At 52.5% G+C, this 14,428-nt stretch overlaps 1 protein-coding gene across 1 annotated transcript; it reads right to left on the bottom strand.

The window, feature by feature from the left end:
* Positions 1–495: 495 nt before the first annotated feature.
* Positions 496–3,861, bottom strand: KCNA2 (potassium voltage-gated channel subfamily A member 2). The gene is made up of 2 exons (XM_055586878.1): positions 3,566–3,861; positions 496–3,122 (listed from the first exon to the last, which is right to left on the bottom strand). The coding sequence occupies exon 2, from the start codon at positions 2,957–2,959 to the stop codon at positions 1,460–1,462; it is 1,500 nt and encodes a 499-aa protein (XP_055442853.1). The 5' UTR covers positions 2,960–3,122; positions 3,566–3,861; the 3' UTR covers positions 496–1,459.
* Between the last annotated feature and the right edge of the window lie 10,567 nt (positions 3,862–14,428).

The following is a 14,428-nucleotide window of genomic DNA, read 5'->3' as shown; positions in this document are numbered from 1 at the left end:
ATACACTCTAGTGCACATAGTCAAACACATGCATATATTGCCCTGTGTCAAAAATATTGCATAAGCTTATACAAGGTTCAAATGCAATTTTTTCTATAGCTAGCTAGGGAGAGGAACTCATGGAAGAGACACTTGATACATAGGTATATACACTGGATCCACAGATCCGCCTGTGCTCAGGACAACGTGCCCCAGTCGGCTGTACAGTCTTGCCCATGACTAGGTTCATTCCTAAGGTGCAGTCACGTGAGGTGTTAGACACTGCTTTCCCTGCTCACTCCCCTGGCTTTGCAGAGGTCTGTACCCCCACTTGGAAGAACAGGGATGGGGGTGGGCTAGAGGGCCAGAAGTTTTGGTTCTTCACTCCAAAGTCTATTTTTTTTTTTTTTCCTCTTGATTGAGGGCTTTTTGTCTTCTGATGGGAAAGGAAAAAAAAAACTCCTAGTTCAATGCCATTCCTAGGCTATTAATAGTCTAAATATGAATACTGTGTAGGCTACTAAGAAAATAGGTTATCTCCTGTGTTTTAAATATTGAGATTCATGCAACAAACACCCATGCAGCTCTATCGCATCACTGGTAGATTTCACTGCAGCGTCAGTGTAGCTGGGCAACAGCACTAGAAAGCAGATGCCTGCAAACTCCAGTGTAACGAACAAATCAGACATGTTTTTGTGACCCTGAAGCCTGCAAAAATGGTGAAATCTGAAGCTGAGAGGTCCCTTGGTTTGTTAGCTTCTCCCTGTAGGGCGAAGGGAGCAAATGTGAAACTTGACAACTCACATTCGGTCATCCTAACTGTCCCTCCCCCGGGGTTCCCTCACTTTGACACTGCAGAGAAAAAAACCAAATGCAGCATTTTCCGTTATGAAACACAAGCCTCCGGAGCATCTACTTGGCAACTGCAATTCACAAACACCCAGCCTGTGACACAGAAAGTAATTCCAACACACAGCACTGTGTGTTCTTTTCAATGCAAAAATGGGAATGACCTTTTGAATAATTACCAGAACTTTAAGGCTAAGCCACCATGGTTTTTCTCTGTGAAGGGGGAGGTAGGCTCAAGTGGGCTGGTGGGGTGGGATGGTGAGGGTGGTAGTGGTGGGAGTTGCATCTCTGAGATGCTGTGTGCATTTCTTTAGGAAGAAAAGGTGGCACTGATGTGATGGGTTCTGTATCTGCTATGAGGTGGCCTCAATGTGTCCTTCTGAAATCCTGGCTTCCATAGGTGACTCCCATCTTTGGAAACCCCTAAGCCGGTGATGAAGATTTGCATGAAAGCCATGGATAGATATTCTGTGTTCTAAATCAAAAATCAAAAGATCAAAAGTCACTTGCACGACTATTGCTTTCCATGCAGAACCAGATACACACTGTAGAACACACTGACTACAATGCAGGCTATTATGCAATGTCTGCATTAGTTCCATTGAGCTGTGAGTAGGTTACTAGGGTTCAGTCAGACATCAGTTAACATTTTGGTAATATTCACATAGTTTGTATTAGCCAGAGTGCAGTTGGCTGTTTTCAAGTTTTCCTCTCTAAAGTCCTCGTTACTGTTGTTTACCCCCTCCTGGATCTCCATGTAATCAGACTTACTAATGGTAGAGGCACTTCTACTTTTCTTTAGGTCTGGGGAGGATGGGATCTTTGGACAGCTTGTCACTTGCAGGTACTGGGCCTGCTCCTCTCCCTCTGTCTCCCGGTGGTAGAAGTAGTTGAAATTGGACACTATGACAGGGACCGGTAAGGCAATGGTTAAAACACCTGCAATTGCACACAGGGAACCCACGATCTTTCCCCCAATGGTAGTCGGAACCATGTCTCCATAGCCTACAGTTGTCATGGAGACGACTGCCCACCAGAAGGCATCCGGGATGCTCGGGAACTGGGACTCCCTCTCATCGGCCTCTGCGAAATAGACAGCACTAGAGAAGAGGATGACCCCGATGAAGAGGAAGAATATTAGGAGGCCCAATTCTCTCATGCTGGCTTTGAGGGTCTGACCTAGAATCTGGAGACCTTTGGAGTGTCTGGACAACTTGAAAATCCTAAAGACTCTTACCAACCGGATGACTCGAAGGATGGCCAGTGACATGGCCTGCTGACCCTGCTGAGCATCCTCTGGCTTCTCAGCCAGCTCTGTTCCCAGGGTGATGAAGTAGGGGATGATGGCCACAATGTCAATGATGTTCATGATGTTGGTGAAGAAGCCGGCTTTACTGGGACAGGCAAAGAACCTCACCAAGAACTCAAAGGAGAACCAGATGATGCAGAGGGTCTCTACGATGAAGAAAGGGTCAGTGAAGGAAGTGGACTGCTGGTACCCGATGGTGCTATTGGAGTAGGTATGGAAGGTCACTCCACTGCCATGCATGTCTTCATTCTCATCCCGGAATATGGGCAACGTCTCCAGGCAGAAGCTGACGATTGAGATCAAGATCACCATGACAGACACAATAGCTATAATCCTGGCAGGCCCTGAGCTCTCTGGGTATTCAAAGAGAAGCCACACCTGTCTCTGAAATTCATTTTCAGGCAGAGGACGCTCTTCCTCTTTGATGTAGCCTTCATCTTCCCGAAACATCTCCATTGCTTCTTCTCCCAGCTCATAAAACCGAATTTCTTCAGAGAATATGTCTAACGGCACATTTACGGGTCGCCTTAACCGGCCCCCAGACTGGTAGTAGTACAAAATGGCATCAAAGCTCGGGCGGTTCCGATCGAAAAAGTACTCGTTCCGGAGGGGATCAAAGTATCTCATCCGTTTCTTTGGGTCCCCTAAGAGGGTCTCTGGAAACTGGGCTAAGGTCTTTAGCTGGGTTTCAAACCGCAGCCCTGAGATGTTGATCACCACCCTCTCACAGCATTCATGGTCTGCTTCTGGGTCATAGGTATCCTGCGGGTGCCCAGGGAGGGCAGCAGCCTCATCCACTGGGTCTCCGGTGGCCACTGTCATAATTGGAACCGGGAGAGGCGCCTCTCGCTGTGCCTTCTAGCTGCCTGGTGGCTGGGAGCTTGGGATGGTGCTTACGGCCCCAGGAAACACAGCAGCATCAGCCTGGGTTCCAGCGGGAGAGCCCCCAGGGCTCCCTGAGAGCTGAAGAGAGAGCCTGGCTTGGCTGAAAGACAGAGGTGGTTAAGAACATAAGACCATTCAGCACTGGCAGCCCGACCTGGGGTGCTTTTTTTTCCCCCTCTCTTCTCTCAGCCAAGAAGCGCAAAAACATCACCACCACCGATACCACAAAAAAGTAAGATTTATGTTTACCTGGTCTGGGGATCAGAGGGGAGCAGGTGGTGGTCTCTCAAGAAAGCTCTGGAATGCCCTGAGCTGGAGGCAGGGGGCTGACATAGGTCCCCCCTGCACTGCGCAGGCTTCATGCAGCACAGTCCCATACAAGAGGTTGGAAGGGAGCCCTCTCCCAGGCACTAAACTAATGCCTTGCAGATCCCTGCACCCTGAGAGGTGTTTTCAGTGACAAATCTTGGGCCTGGGTCTCGCTCATTGCTCCCACCCCAGTGACTCTACACACGGCTATTATTAAACAATAGATTGATTTACCTGGCAAGGCAGGAATCTGCAGCTCTCTTTCTTGCAGAGCTGATCCGATGCTTCAGGAATCCTAGATATACAAACGGGCAGCCCGACACCCCATCATGTCTTCTCACTTGAGCTAGAAATAATGGTGAGTCATTCTGGGCAGGAGGGCAGGCTCCAGGGCCTGGAGGTGAGCTCTAGGGCTGGGCTGGGCTGGAGGGGTCGTGGGATGCCTGGTTAGGGGCACACAGGTAAGCTGGGATCTGGAGCCTTTGAAAGGAAGGAGGTAAGATGCAATGCTCAGCAAAAGCCGGAGTCCTCCTGGCTGCCCTCAGGAGGTGTGACGTTGCCTGGAAAAAACAGCAGCAAGGTGGAATCAGAGTTTTTGGGCAGCTGGGGCCAAGATTCAGGAGAGCTCTGGCAGCTTCTCTTCCATGCCCATTTTCCATTCTGGTGTCATACCTGAGAACTATCCCTCAGCCTCTTTGCCTCTTCTGGGCAGGCTTCCATCCATTGGAAGCGTTTTCTCCCAGGGAACAAGCCTTTAGACTTGGCTGGGCCTGTCTCCTCCAGGGGCCTCCCTTGGCTCAGCCAGGTTCCCCATTGGTCCTCTGCAGACATCAGGACGGACTCTGGGCAAAGCCCTCCCATTCCGAGGTCAGGACACAGCATCTCCCAAGGGGAGAGCTTCCTACACTGCAGCCCCACTCCCTGCTCTGACCTCTGCAGAGTCCTGGAAGAAGAACCGCTCCTTCCCAGCCTGGCTCCCCCCAACACACACTCCTCCAGAGCTCATCTAGGGAGACTTCTCACACAGAAAGGTCGATCTCCAAAAGCTGGTTTCCTTGGTCCCAGGACTTCCTCTCCCTCAGGGACCCCTACACTGCAGGCCTCCCTCCGGTGGGGTGGCATTCGAACCGGGCAGCGCCCGACCACTGATTTCTCCCCAAGAGAAAACCCCTCACGTCTCCTGGGCAGTGAGTGCGGAACCAAGTTTCCGTCAGCCTGGCTGCGAGGCAGCTTGGCAGCAGCTAGAGGGGGAGCCTGGAGGAAGCCAGCTTCCGGGCTGGCCCCCTGCCCGCCCAATCCCGCCGGCCCCAGGGCGGGGAGGGGTCCGAGCCCTCTCCCCATCGCTCCTGTCTCCGGCCGGGATTCCGCCCCGCGCGCTCCGCGTTCGGCTCCGCGCGGGTGGACCTGACCCACCAGCTGTCTGCTGCAGCCAGCTCCACCTTAACCCCCTCCTGCCCGGTCCGGAGGGGGGCTCTAGCGGTGGGGCCCGAGCGCAGCCTAGCTCTTTTGCCCCTAGGGTCCTAGGGTCCGCCGAGGCTCCATCTCCCTCCGGAAAACACTGGAACCTAAACTCAGGGGGTGGGGAGTAGATGCTGCCCCAGATCTTGGGTTTCCCCTAAGAGCGGGGGGCTCCCCGGCATCCCACGGCCCCAGGGAAGCGGAAAAGCCCTTCTCTGCTGCAAAGCCGTTTTCGTTCTGAGCAGGAGAGGGGAATGCCGCCAGGCAGTCCCAAGTGATTCGGGTCCTACCAACCAGCGCTATTTACCAGACATGGTTATGTCAGCTGCGCTTCCCATCACCCGCCAGCTCCTCTCTGCGCCCTCCGCCCCGCGCGCCTGGCACTGCCCGGAGAGTCCCCGAGCCCTTTGCCTGTTTCACTCCTTCCGTTGGACGCCAGCCCCCCATCGCCCGCCCCGGCTCGGTCCGGCCCAGGTTCGCCCGCCCCGGACTGAGCCCGAGCCCGCCGCGCTGCAGGCTGTGCCGCCCGGTGCCCCGCAGCCCGGACAGGGGGGCGGCAGCACGCGCAGCCGAGCGCCCCGACACCCATTTACCCTTCCCGATGGGCACCCGGAGCCTCCATGTTTCTGGATGACCGCAGGAGGCGGCGTGCGGGCGGCCAGCCGGCGCCGGCTCTGCAGTCCCGCGGGCGGCGCGTACAGAGCACCCGGCCGCCGCCCGCAGCCGCACCGCGCCGCACCGCGCCACGCAGCGCCGCACCTGGCCGCCGGCGGACTCGAATTAAAGGGGCCGGCGGGGGCCAGAGGCGGCGAGGTGCCGCCACCCGGCTGTCAGCTCAGTGAGGTCCCCGGGCCTGGACCCCCTCCCCGCGAGGAAAGCACCCCATCCTTTGGCAGAGCTCAGCTTACTAACCAGAACCTCGCGGAGGGCTGAGCTGGGTGCTGCGGCGGGCCGGGGAACCGGGGACCAGAGTTGAGGAGCGGTCATAAGAGACTCCTGCCAACCATAAGTAAACCAAGGAGGAAACAATCAATACAGCTATCCCAGGCCCGAGAAGGGATCCAGCCGCGTGGGAGACGTGTTGCTATTATTATATGATGCTGCCAGACAGAACCTGCAGACCCTCTCCTTGCCCTCTCGCGCCGGCTTGCCCCCTCCTGCAGCTCTGCCTCTCCACCTCCCGCTTACCCAGCCAAAGCTCTGGCTTCGCAGAGGGGAATACAGCAGGTGTGGGCCGCAGTGTGGCACAAACTCGGTGTTGTGTTCGCCCCCACGGGGAGGAGCCGCAGGAACCCGGCAGAACTGCAGCGCCGGCCCTCTGGACTCCCTCCCCCGGAGGAGCAGGGGCAGGAAAGGCTGGGGGTGGGGGCGTAAGGGGGCGTTGCAGCTGCCCTAGGCAAGCTCCAGTTCAGTTCAGTCACTCAGTCCGACTCTTTGTGACCCCATGGACTGCAGCACGCCAAGCAAGCGCCAGGTTCTTTATAAAATGGGCTCCTCACAGACCTTAGGAAGCCAGCTGGCCTGCGGGGCTCTGAAATTGGGGATACACCTTATGGTACCCCGGGGTGGGTGGTGGAGGATGCTCTTTGCGTTTGTAAGAGTGTGTGGGAAGCCCAGGATGCCCTCTTCTCAGATAATGGGCCTGAGAAGGTCAGGGGTGCTCTTGGAAGGTCCATGACAGCCCCAAGCCCCTGCCAGTTCTTGTCTGCTGTCCGAATTATGGTTCCAAACAGCGGTTTCTTGAGCCCAGATCTGAAGCAGACGTGGAATCTTGAGTGCACAGGGCCTCTAGTCCCAGGGAGGCTGCTTGTGATCCCTCCTTGCTCAGTAAATCCTTCTCTTTAGGCCTGTAGTTTCAGATAGAAGCTCTGAGAGCCCACAGGGTCCAGGTTTGTGGGGTTCCAGTGTTTCATTAAGGTGCACGCATGCCTGCTCAGTTGTATCCGACTCTGTGACCCCATGGACCCTAGCCCACCAGGCTCCTCAACCCAGGGATCGAACCCGTGTTTCTTAGTGTCCTGCGTTGGCAGATGGATTTAAGATTGGGTCCTACCCAGAGCTGCAGGGGGTAATCTGGGTGGGCAGTGACCTCAGTGAGTTCTGGGGACAACAGATGACTATCAGGTAGGACTGGTCTGGTTTAGGGCCCCAGAGAAGCTGCCCTGGCAGTGTCCTAGCCTGTGTGGCCTGGGTGTTTCAGAGCCAGCCAGGCTGGGACTTACATCCTGGCAAGTTCATTCACATCTTTGGACCTCAGTTTCCTCATCTGGAAAATGAAGATTCTTCACAAACTGTTGTGATGGTTCAGTTGTTTACGTAAAGAGTTTAGGCCCCAGGCAGACATGCCACAAATGAGTCTCTCCACTCTGCTTCCCTAGGAAACTCCCATCTTAACTCCCAGCTTGCTGCTAAGCTTTTGGCTCTTTCTCTAAAAAGTGCTCAATCATCAGGTTCTCTCTGCTTCCCAGTTTGCCCCTCCCTTCTCTTTCCTTGAGGTCTCAGTCATTCCTGCCTCCTTCACCAAATTGTCCTCCAGAACCTTGCTCCACAGTCTTTCTGGAAGCTTCTCCTGACCAGTCCCACAGGACTCTGTTCCTCCTTCTTGCCACATTGGATCTTTATGTTAATTCATGCACAACAGTCTTATCCATTTGATCAAGTCTATATATTTTCTTTGCCCTCCTTTGTTGAATGAAAGCCATGGACAGAGAAAAACTCTCAAGGGAGAATTAATAATAATGTTCGTTGGTGACTTATGCTTAACATGTGCCAGACACTGTGCCAGGTGTCTCTAGACCAATGGAACATGTAATCCCCACAGCTCTAGGAGGTGATTTCTACATCAGAACCATCTCTTGGGCTTCCCTGGTGGCTCAGACAATAAAGAATCTGCCTGCAATGCAGGAGATCTGGGTTTGATCCCAGAGTCAGGAAGATCCCCTGGAGAAGGCAATGGCAATGCATGCCAGAATTCTTGCCAGGAGAATTCTGTGGACAGAGGATCCTGGTGGGCTACAGTCCATGGGGGTCACAAAGGGTCAGACACGACTGAGTGACTAACACACAATCTCTGTGGAAAGGTAACAGGCAGAGAGATGAAGCAACCTACCCAGGGCCACTGAGTGGTGGCTCTGGGACTTAAATCAGGTCTTAACACATACCTGTAGCCACTATACTCACTGCTCAAGTAGAATGAGCAGCCCTTAAATTTCATTCCCCTTTTTGGGATATTCCTCTGACCCTCCTTCCATCCAATTGAACTCAGGGGTATGTCATCCTTGTTGTTTAGTTGCTCAGTCATGTCCAATTCTTTGTGACCCCATGGACTGTAGCCTGCCAGGCTCCTCTGTCCATGGGATTCTCCAGGCAAGATACTGGAGCAGATAGCTGTTTCCTTCTCCAGGGGATCATCTCCACCCAGGGACTGAACCTGACTCTCCTGCATTGCAGGCAGAGTCTTTATCACTGTACCACCTGGGAAGCCCAATGTCGCCCCACCTCTCCTCATTAAAGCCTGATCTAAGTGTGAACCACAACCAAAAAGAAATTAAAGAAGGAAAGAAAGAAAAAAGAAAGATAAGAGAATTCTAATCCCTGACACTTGCTTGCTAGTTGTATGAGCTTGAGCAAGTTATGTCAATCCTCTGAGCTTCAGCTTCCTCATCTGTCAGTAAAATAGCAAAAAACTTCATGGGGGTGGTAAGGATTAAATGAATTAAGCAAGCTAGCTTAACCTAGGTGTTTAATCTTTTTAGCTTGGGGTCACAGTTTTCTATTTTGGTCACAAAAGGTCAGCTAGAGTGTCCTTTGATGCCTTCCTGGGGTGAGTGAAACCCCAAAGACCGCTCTTTTCTCCTTCAGTCTGGTTTCCTTCTTGGAGGCCAGGCCCTGCTTTCGGCAGAGGGAAAGACTGCTGAGTGGCCATCATAAGAAAGGAGTCCGTTGGTTCCTGCCCTCCAAGACTACAGCCACTGAAAGGAGTTTATGACAGTGCGTCCGTGCCCACACTGACCCCCACACCCACCCAGGCACCACAGGGACAGGAGGGAGGGTCTTAGGTCTTTCCACCACAATTTATGAACATAGGAGTATGGGGGAGGGAAGTCACTCCTGGAGGACCATCTCTCCCTTCTTGCATGACTGCCACCTCTGCTGATGCTTGCTGCAAAATGGGAATACTTCATAGGCTGTTGTGAAGGTTAGCCCCCCTACCTATCCACCCAACGTGGCCGCACAGCCCTCGCCAGCCCACTGGAAGCAGGGCAGGGAAACATGGAAAGTAAGCCCAGGCACTGGGCTGACAGCTCTCCATAGATCATTTGATTTAATCCTTGCCACCACCCAGTGGGAAGGATGCCATTATCTCTATTTTACAAATGCAGATCTTGAAGCTCAGAGAAGGCCAGTTGCTGTCCAGGGTAATTTAGTTGGTAAGTGGTGAGGCCAGGATGGAACTGGACTGTCTTGACTCCGCAAATCACCATTCCTTTCTGCTGGCTGCTTCCACCATTAGCGAAGAGTCAGGCCTCTGGGCTGACTTCCTGGTCTTAGGAACGTGGATTCAATCCAGCAGAACTTGCAGAGCTGCAGGGCATACCCACACATCCTGCGGAGGATGTCCAACCCGACAGGAGGTCTTTTTAGAGGGGGATTGGTGCTGATGGTGTTTAACTGTTCACACCAAGGGAGTTAGGCAGTGGAACAAGATTCAGGACTTGAAGGCTCCTCCTTGTGCCCTTTGCTAGAGCAGCTGTACTGATTCTTCTCTCATCTGCAAGATCCAGGGCTCAGCATCCCTCACCCAGCAAAGGCATATACAATGCAGAGCATCTGACCATGGCTGTAGTCTTAGCATGTAGACTGTGATCCAAGGTTGTTCACTTGACCTTTCTTGCCACAGTATACTTGTTACATAGGAAGGATAGAATTACCCTCACCACCTCATTTTTTCATAGGATTTAAAGCGAAAAAGGGGGCTTCCCAGGTAGCACTAGTGGTAAAGAACCCGCCTGACAAGGCAGGAGATGCAAGAGATGTGGGTTCGATCCCTAGGTCAGGAAGATACCCTGGAGGAGGAAATGGCAACCCACTCCAGTATCCTTGCCTGGGAAATCCCATGGACAGAGGAGTCTGGAAGGCTATATAATCCATGGGGTCACAAAAGAGTTAGACATGACTGAGTAGACTGAGCACGCACAAAGAGAAAGAGGGAGGAAGGAAGGAAACTAGCATTCACGTCAGTGTGTTTTACAATCTCATTTATAAGGATCAAAGAGAATATGCATGGACACCCTTGGGAAAGCCAAAAAAAAACCCGATTGGTGTGGAACAATACACTGTTCTTGTGATTGTCATCACTGCTGTTGTGACTGTGCTCTGCCAGCGTACCTCCTGTCATGCCTGACGTCTGAGGACTTCCCTGGGAAGTGCAAGGAGCATCGTTCCAGCCCCCTACTTACCTAAGAGCTGCCTCCAGCAGGCAGTTTCCTAAGCTGGTCAAGGGCTGCCTTCTGCAGGAAGCCTTCTGAGATTAATTCCTGCTGCCACCAGGGAACTCCTGTGTGGAGCCCTGGGCTTTGGTTTCAGAGGGTGGGCCTTTCCTCACCTTTTGGAGCTGCGCCTCCGTGTCGGGTGCTAGGCTACTTGTCTCACAATCAGGGCCCTTTTGTTAACACTCAAAGGCAGAACAGCATAGTGGCTGAAGCACAGCTGCTGGTGTTGGCTGATCCAGGGCCTAATCCCACACCTGGCATGTTTTGGCTGTGACTGGGTTCCTCACCTCACATTTCTATGGAGTGACTGGAGTGTCAAGTGCTAGGAACAGTGCCTGTGCCCTGGCAAACCCTAAGCACTGGCCATCAGCAGACCACTGTCAGCATGGCCACCACGGTCTTCTTCTGTATTAGGAACAGGAGTGGCAGGGGTTTATGGTGAGCTGTGACAGCTGACGCCTTCTGTGTTCCAGGCCACATCCCCTGGACCACCTATAACTTCAGCTGCCCATGGAGGACAGTTTCTGGGTGTGCTGGCAATGCCCCCTTCAACCACAGTCTCATGGGCTCCTCGACTCAGGGCCCTTTCTGAGGCTGGGGTGGCTCACTCAGGCTGCCTGGCCTGGCCTGGATGTCAGGAGAGGCAACTCTGAATGCCCCGACCTCCCGGCTGTAAGAGGGACAATTTGAGTTCTCCAGCCGGCTCCGCAGATGGCTGCCATCTGTACAGAGACCCGGTGGCTCAAGAGGAAACCAGCTCAATCCCATGAGCCAGCTGGCCTGGGTCAGGTCAAGGTCTGTGGCAAGGTTGCATGACCTCTCTCCTTGGCCCTGCCCAAGACTGGTCCCTGGGAGCTCTGCCTTTGGCCCAGGCCTTTCTCCAGAACTGTAGCTCATCAGCCCCACTTCACAGCCCTGCTTCTCCCTCATGTGCCCTGTGTTGGGAAAGATGCCACATTTTACCCTGTTGCCCAAACCAGAAACCTGGGAGTCCTTAAAACCTCTCTTTGCTTTCCCCATCCTGACATCCTCCACAGCCAATAAATCACCTGGTCTTGGCATCTGTTCTCTTCATTCTGACTCCCTCTCCCTCTCCTGCACCCTGGTTTAAGCTACCTGTAGGCATGATCTGGCCCATTGTATCCTTTCCTGGTCCCCTAACTTCAGACTAGCTTCATGGTCTCTTCTCCCTATAATTGCCAAAGTGATCCTCCTAAAGCGCAGATCCAATCATGTCACTTACCTCTTAGCTCCTCCTTGGCTCCCTATTGTGTGCTCAGTAGCTCAGTCATGTCCAACTCTTTTGCGATCACATGAACCATAGCCTGTCAGGCTCCTCTGTCCACGGGATTTTCCAGGAAGGAATACTGGAGTGGGTTGCCATTTCCTCCCTCAAGGTATCTCCCTGGCCCAGGGATTGAACTTGCATCTCTTGCATCTCCTGTATTGGCAGGTGGATTCTTTACCACTGCACCACCTAGGAAGCCCCTATTGGTGTGATGCAAACTGCATGTCCTAAAAGGCAGGCAAAGCCCTTCCCGATCTGATGTTCCTCTGCTCTCCCTGTGTCACCCATTCCCGAAGTCTAAACTGGCATCAAGGACTTCCCTGTAGCTCAAACGGTAAAGAATCTGCCTGCAATGCAGAAGACTGGGGTTTGATCCCTGGGTCAGGAAGATCCCCTGGAGAAGGGAATGGCAATCCACCCCAGTATTCTCGCCTGGAGAATCCCACGGACAGAGGAGCCTGGTGAACTATAGTCCATGGAGTCACCAAGAGTTGGACACGACTGAGTGATAACATACTTACAACATACTTATACTGGCATCAAACTAAACTATCCTGAAGGCTGGAACTGGCTTAAAACATACAGATTAGCTAAAGACCTGAAGTCAGACAGGCCTGGAGTTGAGTCCTGGCTCTGCTGCTTGCCCCTCATGTGACCTCAGGTAGGGTATTTTTCCTCTCTGAGTTCCAATCTGTAAAATGGGAATAATAAGACCTAATGCTCACTCCAAGGATCAAACAAGAGGATGTGAACAGGGTGTTTATCCCAGTGCCTCATCTGCAGGGAGGGCTCAAGAACGATGAGCTTCCAGATGGTTCTAGCCTCCTTGCACAGAACACCTTGCCTCCCCCATCGCCCCACTGACTCCTTTTCTAAACATTCAACTTGTGTCACATCCTTCCTGAAGCATTTCCTGGACCGCCTCCCTGGACCCTGCCCTCTAATGCAATGCCTGAATGCTGCCTGGGAGACAGGTCCTTGCATTGCATTCTGGGGTCTGTCGCTGTCCCCATAGTGTCTTCCCCTGGGTGGGGAGCATCCTGAGGGCAGGGACATGTGTCTTCTGCCTGCATCCCTGTGTCTGGTCCAGCCAGGCACAGACAGAGCAGCTGGCCCAACAGTGTGAACTAGTGATTGCCCGATAGCTTAACCATCTCTCCTTGCCTTTCAGCCTCCAGACTTGGCATCTCTGGAAAGCCCTTGCTTCTGAAGAACCCTGAGTCACTGCAGGACCAGCAAGGGCTGTTCCTGACTCTTGCCTTAGGCCTAGAGTGGTCAAGAAGGAGGGTCGGCCATACACTAGCCACCTCCAGGGGTAAGGGTGCCCCCAGGAAGCCCCTGCATCACAGGATAGCAGAGGAGTGTGGATGATGGCCCAGAGAGACGTGGCTCCATCTCTGTATCACAGAGGGGTTAGGCAACTTGCTCAAGGTCACACAGCTAGTCTAGGCAAGAGCCAGGGTTTAAATTCAGGCTCCAGAATTCATGCTCTTAGATATTCTGCTGCGCTGTTTCATAGTTTGCGTATCCAGGCATGCTGCGGGCTGGGCTTGATCTCGCCCACTTGTCACTCCGTGCTGTTAGATTTTCAAGGATTCCTAAGGACTCTGACTCCTGCTTCTCCCGTTTCTGCACATACACCCTCAAGGAAGGGCGCTTACTGCCTCTCACCATGGGTCATTCCAGTTTTGGACAGAGCTAGCTTTTTGTCTTTTGGAATTTTCCTTCCTGAAGCCTTCACTCAGGGGTCTTTATTCCACTCGTGGCCATAAAGTACAGCTCTGCACTCCCTCCCCAGCACACAGTTGCACTTCACAAAGCTGAAGAGAGTGGCCAGGAGCCCTACGAACTCTGTTCTTTGGGGTCATTGCCTCTAGGCCCTCAACTCTTCCTAAACTGCCATGGCTTGGGACTTTGTATCACTGTGCCCTTCTCTAAAAATTACCCAACTTCAATATGCTTCACATTAGGTCCCCAGAGGAGAGTGCTTTGACCCAAGTGTGGCCCAACCAGCCTAGAGGTGGGGGCAGGGTTGCCTCTTTTGCCCAATAAATGAAGCCTAGCACACACTGTCTCCTTAGTGTGTATAGCCCATGGCCTGATTGTTACTATAACCCCTATACCCTTCTCTTCTCATTATGGCCTTTGGTCCATAGAGAAGGGGCATGGAGCAGACAAAGCAGAAGCAACTTGATATCATGGAAAGACAGTTGGCTTGGCATTTCAGCCCAGCTCTGCCTCCACCTGGGCGATCTTGGGGCATGTGACCTTGAGTAAGTCATTTCCCCTCTTTGGGCCTCAGCTTCTTCCTTTGTAAAATGGGAAAGCTGGATTACATTATACACACACACACACACACACACACACACACACATACATATATAAAACCTCTTCTTGTTTTATGACTAGTTTCATGACTTTGCATCAGCTAAGGAATGGGAGCTTCTTATAGACAAATGGACATGTCTCATTTATGTTCCACTAGCATTTTTTTTTAAGTTTTTTTTTTTTTTTGATGTGGACCAATTTTAAGGTCTTTAATGAATTTGTTATACTATTGCATCTGTTTTATGTTTTGGGTTTTTTGGCCACAAGGCATGTGGTATCTTAGCTCCCCAACCAGGGAAGAAACCCACACCCCCTGCATTGGAAGAAGTCTTATCCACTGTGCCTCCAGGGAAGTCCCTCCACTAATATTCAAAGTGAGCCTATTATACTAGAGGACATAGAAGCTCAGAGAGGTTGTATAACCTGCTCAAGATCACACAGCTCTAGTAAGTGGCAGAGCTGGGATTCAGGCCCAGGCCTCATTGATCCCTAAGTCAGAAGTTCCCCCATCACAGCTCACTGCCTGTTTAA

This window comes from Bubalus kerabau, chromosome 6, assembly GCF_029407905.1.
Source record: "Bubalus kerabau isolate K-KA32 ecotype Philippines breed swamp buffalo chromosome 6, PCC_UOA_SB_1v2, whole genome shotgun sequence".
NCBI lineage: Eukaryota > Metazoa > Chordata > Mammalia > Artiodactyla > Bovidae > Bubalus > Bubalus kerabau.
This window is presented reverse-complemented; position numbering and strand designations above follow the sequence as displayed.

Bases quoted from the DNA above. Each gene is read 5' to 3' on its own strand.
- KCNA2 (XM_055586878.1), bottom strand. From the start codon at position 2,959: ATGACAGTGGCCACCGGAGACCCAGTGGATGAGGCTGCTGCCCTCCCT.